Below are 10,279 nucleotides of genomic sequence, written 5' to 3' on the forward strand. Positions count from 1 at the left end.
CGCCGAACCGTTTAAGGCTCTTGGCCTCAGGTGCTCACCGCGCACAAAGCAATTTTTACCAGCAACTCGCACCTTGAATGTGAGAGCACTAATTTTCTTCGTGACCTTACCCCTTGCCCATCCTACGTCCTCCCCTCTTATGTTTCGCACCCACACTTTGTCCTACACCTTAAATTTCTTCGTCCTTGCATGCTTTTCAACTCTCTTCTTGGCTTCATGTTGCTTTCCATGCCGTGCATAAACGAAACCGGGTTTCAGCAAAACGAGACGCGTTCGTGGCAAGCGTTTAAGAAAGAGTTCTGCCGGCGTACTTCCAGTTACCACATGGGGAGCTGTTCGGTATTGGAACAAAAATTTTGATATCTTTAACTGTATACTCCTCTTGTCACCGTGTATCCTGTTTTCGAGTAGCTGCTTCAGAGGGGACTTCTTCACCGTTTGAACTGCACGTTCAGCCAGTCTATTGGATGCCGGGTGGTAAGGAGGCCTAGTCGTGCGCAGGATTCCGCTTTCTCGCAACGATGGAAAATCTTCTGACACCAGTTTCGGTCCATTATCGGTGGCCACTTCTTCTGGCAATCCAATCTGTGAAAATGTAACCTGCAGGTATTCGATGGTGTGCCCGGTGGTCGTAGAAGGCATTAAGACAGACCCCAGTCATTCTGAGTGATCATCCACTAGGATTAGAACGTTCGATTGGTCCTTCTGGGCGAAGTCTAGCTGCACACGTTCGAACCCCCTAGTAGACAGCAGCCAAGGTTGAAGAGGCGTACGGGAGGTGTTGTTCTGCGTTGTTTGACAGACGTCGCACGTTCGCGCCAGGTTCTCAATGGCAGCGTCTAGTTCACTCCACCAGACGTGGTGTCTAGCAGTCATCTTCATTTTAGATGCTCTTGCGTGTCCTTCATGCAGAAGACGGATGGCCACATTCTGCAGAGCTTTCCGAATAACCACTCGCGTCCCCCTAACAAGCAGTCCTGGTCTCAGTAGACAGCGCATCTTTTCTCTTAAAGGGATGCTGAACCGATATTTGAAATCTCATATTTATTGCCCGAGCGGGTTTCACGGGATGGTACTGTACCTAAAAACGATATTCAATCAGACGGATGGGGCACGAATTATTGTATTTCTTTGAATTAAGTGCGAATCCTCGGCCGGAAGCCGCCGGCGCGAGTGAGCCCTTCTGAGAGCAGGCGTAGCGGAACTGACGTGCACATTCTCGGCGCCCCCAGCACCCCTGGTGCCTCTGCGCATTCTCCTCGTTCGTTGGTGCTCGCCTTGATTCTTCGCTCGGTGGCTGTTCTCAAAGCGCCTGGCACTAGTACCACGCGGGCAGAGCCCGCGTGGTATTAACAATAACAAAAGCCACCCGGCTTAGCGCCTGGCTTGGCTTGTCTGTCTTTTGAGGCGAATGAGAATGCGCACGTCACGAAGCGAGCTTTCCACGACGCTCACCAGGGGTCGCGTAAGATTGTATTTTTCGTGTTTATTCAATTTTATACGCCTTCTCGCTCAAAACAACGTCATTTAGAAGTAAAGGACATGCTATGCATGCCATTGCGACCAAGAATTTCCACCCAAAATTTCGGTTCAGCATCCCTTTCACGAAGGGAATTAAGTCCGGGTCGTCTACTTTCTTAGGCCATCCACGTTTTGTAAGTTCGATAATCCGAGGCAGTAGTGGGTCCTTCTTTGTCTCTTGCTGCGTTGACCCCCTGGTGACAGGAACATACTCGAGCGATGAAAAGTAGTTGACTTGGCCATAGTCTTCAGTTTTCGCGGCTAGAGGAAGCCTTGAAAAGGCGTCGGCGTGACCAGTGCTGATACCTTCTGCGAACATGATCACAAAGTCGTACTCTACAAGCAGAAGTCGCCGTTACTGTGTACGTGCAGCTGCCATGCCGGTTGACTTGAGCCCTCGCTTCAAAAGTGTGGTGAGAAGATGATGGTCTGTTACTAGTGTGAACTTCCTCCCGAAAATGTACTAATGAAACCTCTTGACGCCGAATACGATGGCAGGCGCTTCTATCTCTATTTGTGAGTCGTTCTGTTCGGTAGTCGTCAGCATCCTTGAGGCGTATTCGACCAGTCTGAAAACAACCTTGCTTACATCATAAGCCAAAACTGCTCCTAAGCCATAATTAGACGCATCGCAGGTCAACCGAACAGGTTCACTTGGGCAATACAACGTCAAAACAGCGGCACCCCAAAGAAGCTCCTTAGCTTTTCTCACAAACTGTTCATATTCTTTGGATCACAGCATGCCAAAAAGCTTCGAAGCTCGTGAACCTCTTAGCTTGAAAGGGGGGGGGGGGCGCTTTTGACCGATTCCACCTTTTCGGGAGGCGATCGAAGACCATTTTTGTCAAGCACGTACCCCAGATACTTCACTGCTCTCAGTCTGGTTCTTGCCCCAATTAACTTCGTAACCACTAAGTGAATGGCGTTAATTTAAAGTCAACTGTGTGAATCGTAACACGTATTAACCAAAGGAGTAATCCAAGTATTAACTGAACTTATATGAAGTCGCCTATGCCAATAATAGTTCAATGTAATCAACTGAGAAACTAAAAGTTTGCTTTGAATAAGTTGTTTCTGTCTATATTACCTATATAACAAAAAAGTAATCAGAATTTCGAAGGAGCTTCTACCAAATTATTTTTCTCAATAGTTCCTCAAAGTAATTGAGAAAGTAATGAAACATTAACATAGAGGAGAAACACCGGACGACTCGCTACTATATAGACGGAGAAGCGTGTCGTCCGGTTTTCGTCCTCTATGTTACTCTCCTCTAACACCGTAACTTAACCAGCAGTTTTCACTTCCATGAGCCTAATGAAAAATGTTTGTTGAGCTATCATCATTTAAATTGTGTATTAATAGGTAGAAGTAATTAGAAGTGACGCTTTAAGTCAGCGGTGTCAATAGCGAGAAGTAACGAAAAGAGTTATAATAAATAGCAGTTGTACTTATTTCATCTGAACTGTATCATTAATAAGTAAAAGTAAAGAGAAAAGTACACAAAATGTCAGTTCAACTCAAGTAAAATCGAGTGCGCCACTAATATCCCCATGTTACGAAAAGACTAATCAACATGTCAGTCGTGCTACTAGTAACTCCAAGAGATTGAAATCGCTATCAAAATATCAGTAGTCCCCAACAAAATCTAAATGTATAAACAATTACTCTAATTTATCAAACGTGAGAGCGAAACACAAGAAAAAAAACTAGCATGTGTATATTCTAGATTGAATTGACGGACCACAGGATTAATTTTGATTGCGCTGGGACTAATTGAATGGTACTTGAATTAAATTGAATGACATTCGGGTTAAATTCACCACCCTTTGGATTAAAATGAGTGGGATAACCTGTAGAATGACCGCCAAGAGGATTCCGGCCTCCACATTCTGACAGGCCGACGAAAAAATTGAGAGCATAAAAAACAAGATAATTTAATTGGTAGAATTATTCATAATAAGAGAAAAAATTAAAGCGTTAAAAAAATTGAATAACAAGCAATGGATTACAAGTAACGCATTATGTATAAATCTTGCTCTCGACTAGTCGGCCATGGCCGAGGACGGCTTCGGAAATTGACAGCTATATTAGGTTCTAGTTCTACATCGCTACTATATAGACGTCCAGCTCTTGCAGAAGAAACACACAAGCAACTGAAATTGCACATTCCCCTTTGTAGTAGGTATTTTTATATAACTTGAAGTATAAAAGCTAGTGTTATAAGGGCATCTCTGGATGACGTTTATCTGGTAAGTCCATTAATAAATTTAGCCGGGCTAGGTGTAACGAGTGTATGAATGTAATCTCGTCTACAGCTCATTGTGAGACAAACTCTTCTTCGGCAGGTGGATTTGATTGAACTCCAAATAGTCAAGCTTGCTCTTTCTGTCTTCCAGATCTTTTTGAAGGCGACATCATGGTCCGCAATACAACGGTGAGCTTCTTTTTTTTTTTTTACTTTTTATTTGTGCAAACCTGGTTGTGATCTGGCAAACAAATATTTTTCGCGGGTATTCGATTTTATTTTTTTATGTTCAATTTAATGTATTCATTCCCTGGGGGCCCTTCTTTATGGGCGTTATTTAAGGAGGGAGCTGACAAAGTAAGAAATCTGCAATGAAAACAAGCACGAACAAAAATACAATTCAACACACCATACCGCGAGCAAACCTAAAGTCCAGTGCAAAAGAAAATAAACGCCAAAGGGTAAGCAACTGATAAAACATGTGCGTAAAAAGTGCGACAACAGGAAAGCTAGAAATATGTTATACACCTGGGAGACGAACCGGTCATTATTCTGGTTTTGTTTGGGTAGGGGTATGTGCATTTTATTCTGGTTTGCTTCCGCGGTTCAGTGATGGATTCGAAAAAAAAAAAACCGGTTAGGTCAGCGGTTACACCAATCGCGACCTGATTCAGACCGGCGTTTAGAAGAAAAATTTCACAGCTCCCAGTTGTTCAGGGGCCATGCAACAATTTTCGTACTTTGCGAAAATCCCGCTTAGAACGGATCCCTGAAATTAATGACCTATGAAACAGGCGTTCGTTTTTCACCCCTTGCAATAGAAGTCCCAGAAAAAAAAAGAAAAACAAGCAGCGCTTATTCCCACAACTCACAGCCAGAACAAGTGGCCACGTGATCAGGAGCTGATTATATGCCGCCAATGTTGATCATAGCCACGCGTTGGGGTTGGCAAAGCACAGGACACGCGCTGAGTTCCAGACATTGTTATGACTCGGCTATTGTCGTCGTTGCAGCGATTGGACACGGACCACTACCCGAATGCTTCTCGAGCGTAATTATCACGAGCCCGAATCGAGTGCTACGCAATGCTCGGGTCCAATCTCTGAACCGCATTCAAATATCGTCACCGGGGTGTACTGTGATCCCCACGTTAGGTCATCAAATTTTGGCAAAAGAGAGATTCAATGAAAATGATTGATTTCGTCCTTAAAATTACACAGCAACGAAGGAGTTTCTTGGCCAGCGGAGTTGCGTGCGAGTATCCTTGAGTCCCACTAGTGCCAGTAAGCTCTCGTAAAGTAAAAAAACATTCCAAATGAATATCGTTGCACCGCTCCTTTAACAGTTACTTCCGTCAAAATAAAAAGGTCATCAAACGCCATGCTGCGGAACCTAGGACAGCAAAATAAATATAGAGCCACGTTTATATGAATGCGACTTAGTCGCATCGACTGTAATTGTCGTATTCAATGCGGTCATGTAAACGGCACAATGCGCTAAGGAAGCGCATCGCATTCAAGTCGCTAGACAGAAGTATATCGAGACGGCGGATGCGCATTCATTCAGCCCTTACAAAACGGAGGTCATATCGAATTTTAGAACGGGCAGGATCATGGGAAGGTGCTCGATGCGGGATCGAGTGAAAGCTGATAACATGGGGCGGCCAACCTCGTCGACGGCGCGGAGCGCGGTCCCGTGTGTTCACCCGCAGGTTTGTTTCTCTCAAGAAGAAATGCGAGCTTTTATTGCCACCATAGGTGAGCGGAATATAACTTAGCTGCCCGGTGAGGGCGACCCCCGTCCAAGCCTTGCGAAGTACGACTTGCGCGTACTTCGTGCAAGGAGCAAGGAGAAAGAAAAAACTGGGAAGGAGCAAGAAAAAACTGGGATGTGAAATCCTAGAGGCACTTGCCATTGAGGAAAAAGGCGATGACTGCCTTAGTGCACCTTCTCTCGTGCTGCACGAGAAAGAAAAAATATTTCTTCGAGGGTAAAAATTTTAAGGTGAATTAGGAAGCAAAAAAGAGGAAAAAACAATTGTTCCCTCAAGTGGGGCTCTTAGTAGAAGAGGAAGAAAAAGAAAATCAGTTGTTAGTTCAACGGTGTGAATGGTCTTTTCTTAATGTGTATGTTTTTTTCCAGTTCAGCTGACCTTTAAGGGAGCTATGAACCAACTAACTCAGCTCAAGCCTGTTACAGATTAGCTGTCCTCCCGTTTTGTTTAAAAAGAAAAATAAAGACTAGCTTTCGAAAAAGACGTTTTATTTCAAGCGATGCGTATAAAAATCGCTGCTCTTTTTTTAGAGATTGTCCTGTTCACTTGAAGCACAGCTATACTTGAGACATGTCGTCGCAAGAACATTTATAAGTATTAAAAGGGGCCGCCGCAAAGCAGTGGGCAAGTCCTGATTGAAATAGGTCAGCGGATAGAACGCTACAGAGAGAGTTCTCAAGGAGATTCCAAAGTACGGAACACTTCGCAACGCCCTAGTATGTCACGTGACCTGTAATATATATATATATATATATAATGTTCCCCAACGCTGAAAGCATCGTTCCTTCCTTTAACAATCAAACCTTGTAAGAACTAATTCCCGCAGCGCGTGAATAAGGCGCAACACTTCCTTTTTCTTGAGGTGACAATTAACGAGTGTATAGATACAATAGTCCCCAGAAGGGTTTGGATTTGGGCTAGTTGGTTGAACATGTTTAGGGGTAAAAGCGCTAAAAACGACGGACAAGTAAGCGCTCTGTGGTGTGTGTCTCTCCTACTCGTCCGTCGTTTTTAGCGCTTTTACCCCTAAACAATAGTCCCCGTAGGTTGACATCTCAGTATCAAAACCAACCCCTGTAGAAATAAAAAATAAAGACTGCATTCTACGACTATCAACCCCAATAAAAAGAAAATCACAATTTCAGCAAGAAACGTTTACTAATGTGAACTAGGAGATATGGCCGATTAGATATTCGGCTGGGGCAAATAGTCCCTGTACGGCAAGGAGCCTTTCTTGTAGCACACACTCAGGCAAAAAATGAAAAAAAAAAAACAAGAGACAAGGTTGCCGCCTGCTTGTTTATCACTCATGCTTCATAATGAAGTATCAGTCTGATGAATCCCGGAGAAAAGCTCACCGGAGAAAAGCTCACCGGAGAAAAGCTCACCGGAGATAAGCTCACCGGAGAAAAGCTCACCGCAAAACCGATGTACGATATTCTGGTTTTATACTTGCGGCGTCATTAGTATACAGAATGGGTGATTACTAATTTCTGAGGAATTAGTAAGCATGCTTATTAACTTTAAGAATATTAAAAAAAAAAAAAAGACATATGTTTAATGAAGTGACTAATGCAAATTGTGTTAAATTGCCTCGTTTCACGCAGAATCCGCTAATATAAATAAAATCGGTGAGCTTTCCTCCGCATCTGCCGGTTTTGCGGTGAGCTTTTCCCCGGTGAGCTTATCTCCGGTGAGCTTTTCTCCGGTGAGCTTTTCTCCGGTGGGCTTTTCTCCGCCGCCCCAGTCTGATACTGTTTTATCGCTTCCGTACTTTCAAACTCTTCTGGGTGGGAAGTACTCAAAGCACGGGAAGAAAGAATAATTGGTTCTTTATTCTCTATTTTCCTTTTATTCTGCAGCGTGATCAGGCATTATCACAGAGCACAAGCAAATATGAAAAAAAAAAGTCCGCGGTGCGGTTTTAGCAGTTTAAGACTCGGAGCATTTCATTCCTTGATGGTGTTGACAAGAAAAGAAGCTTAACTAATTCATGTCTCGCTGCATAGTTAGTGTACTGAATGAATGTGGTTTTTATTTATGTTGTGACATTAAACTGGAAGAAATAAATAAGACAAACTATTAATAATTTAGGCTTATAATAGACACAAAATGAAGACTCCAAGTGTAATGGCTTTTCGAATGAGTAACAATAAATGTCATCCAATTTTTTTTTTTTTTATGATTTGATCAACGGTCGCACCATACCAACACAAAGCGGGCATCGCGGTTTCGTGTTCGTTTTACCTTTTGAGTGCGATTTTTTTTTTTTTTTTTTTTTTTTTTAGAAGAGTCCCAGACATTGTAGGCGTGCTTCAAAACTGGACGTACGTACTTAGGCAAGATGGAGGCCTCTTTTGCATTTTGAATTCATATTTCCTCAAAACTTCGGCGCAAACATATAAGTTCTCGTCCTGCTCTCGTAACATCATCGACTATGCTTGAGCTTTATGTACAATGAGCTGAAAGCGTGACTTCTAGGTATTTTAATTTTTTACTTTTGGGTACACAATCATCGTTCAATTAAAATTTATTTTTAATTTGATTCTTGTCTCTTCGAGTAAAACTGGCATGCTCACCTTTATTTACGTCGCGCTACATCATCATCATATTACACCACTGTATGAGTCTAGTCAAGTCAAAGTGCAACTTTGTGTCGCAGGCTGACTTTAACATGTCTGCGTATCCCTTGCTCCTGAACTGGCTTGGACTGTCCGTGTACACCATGTTGCTGGTCTCTTAAATTTTTTTCTGTGTTATTAATGTAGGAGAGCTATGCATTACTAACTAGCCCAGATTTGTATGAAATTTCACTTTTACGCTAACATTCGGAAACAACACGCTCGCCGGTTAGCAATCCTACTTTTTAACTCACGCCGACAGCAACATCATTAACGAATAATAAAAATAACAACTGTACCAGAACCGAAGAGCACTGTTGCACTTCAGATGTCATCTCAATAAAAGTAGATGCTTCACAATATTAGACAACTCATTGGCGACGCAATAATAAATAATACGCTTTTATCCACATGCAGTTCGCAGTGTTAATGTTTAAGAACTTTGTTGTGTAATGACAACACTTCGGACACAGTGCAGAACGCTTTTTTATAGTCTAAAAATGCGTACACGTTAGGAAGGTTTTAAGCCATTAAGCATGTAAAATCTGTTCCAGAGACGTACACCTGTCTCTACGTCCTTTCAGCACCCTTATTTCAACCTAATGCAGGTTTTTTTGTTTTTTTTTGTGTAAACTAGACTGCTGTATAATACAACACCCTTTATGTTTAAAGGGTGTTTATAAGGGTGTTATCGTCAAGTAAGGCTAACATTCTTTTTTTGAAGGGTGCGCAACGCATTAACACCCGCTTTAGCCGAGGTTGTTTTAGCGCCGGTCTAGAACAGGCGTCTCTAAATCCAACCCACAGGTCACGCCCGGCCCGCCGAACCTTTTCAGGCGGCCCGCTGCTGGCCGCTGTCTTTGCAGTGATGCTCGGACCACTCCTACTATCCCCCCCCCCCCCCCCCCCAAAAAAAAAGAAAAAAAAAAAGCTGCGGAAGACAAAAATGACGCCATTACGCGCGCACCAAAAGCGCAAACGAAGTTATCAGAGAGAATACTCTTAAAGTGTAGCAATACGCGGGGTTCTCTCGCCATATTATTCATCATACATTGCCATCACCACCATCTCTATTCGTAGTTCCCTGAAACATGTCTGTCTGAATATGACAAAATTCCTTTGCGCTCTCATATATATTGCACTTAGCGTCATATGTCGTAACTCTTGCTTTACGCTTTGATTCATGCGTGATAACTTTCTGATTGACAATTATTTTGTGATGTCATAATTAGAAACCTATTGACTTACAAAGAATATATATATATAGGTACCGGGAAAAGGTATACAGAAGCTCCCGAGAAATATATGGGTACGAAGGAGGATGCACAGACGTCGCAGTTGAAATATGAAAAAATAATAATATCTATCTGATGATATCTGTAGGAAAAAAGTAAAGCACGACGTGAGTGAACAAGTTAAAACACTGAAACTATATTTTTAAAAAAATATTACATACACCATAACTCGAGGTAAAGAAAAATATTTGAAAACATTTAAAGGTACATATAAAATATTAAAAGAAATTAGTGTAAAAGATTAGTGTAACAATGAAAAAGTGGGCTTAGCGGGCAGACTTCGAAGTTTCGTCAATGGCACTGCCTTTTCGGGACCCGGACCCGAAGAAGGCAGCCACTGTCGAAACGTCGACGCTTGCCCGCTAAGCCCCCTTTACAATGTTTTCCCCTAATCTTCTGTTTTTTTACGAATCTCATCAGTTTTTATTTGTCTTAAAATTATTTCGACTTCACTCGTTGCGCACCTTCAACACCAGTTGCCCCCGCCGCAGGTCGAGGTGTTTGCGTGTTGTTCAGTTAGTGTATGATACACTAATCTTTGCAACTCTGCCTCGTCCTCTGGGTTGCCCGAATGCCCATAGAGGTAGAAAACAGAAACAAAGCACGAGGTTAAATATCGTTGCCGGGTTTCTCACTGGGTGCCGAGCATCCTGTTCTCGACCAGCGTGCCAATAAAATTGTGGGATTAGTTAACAAGAACGTTAAGAAAAGAAATCACGAAAAAGAAGCATGAAGCTATTAAGACACGCCCTGCAATTCTCGAACCCTATAGGAGACTAGAGGTCATGATAACGTTTATTCATATATGCTCTAGATGGGTGGG

At 42.7% G+C, this 10,279-nt stretch overlaps 1 protein-coding gene across 2 annotated transcripts in view; it reads left to right on the forward strand.

Annotated features, from left to right (window-relative positions):
* The window catches only part of LOC115325687 (zinc metalloproteinase nas-14), an 87,152-nt gene that overhangs the window by 17,871 nt on the left and 59,002 nt on the right, over positions 1-10,279 (forward strand). For both annotated transcript variants that reach the window (XM_042292618.1, XM_042292619.1), the window contains exon 2: positions 3,918-3,955. In XM_042292618.1, coding sequence (XP_042148552.1) covers positions 3,918-3,955 — 38 coding nt within the window. The remainder of the gene's footprint in view (positions 1-3,917; positions 3,956-10,279) is intronic.

Source organism: Ixodes scapularis, unplaced genomic scaffold, assembly GCF_016920785.2.
Source record: "Ixodes scapularis isolate PalLabHiFi unplaced genomic scaffold, ASM1692078v2 PGA_scaffold3__209_contigs__length_174095766, whole genome shotgun sequence".
Lineage (NCBI taxonomy): Eukaryota > Metazoa > Arthropoda > Arachnida > Ixodida > Ixodidae > Ixodes > Ixodes scapularis.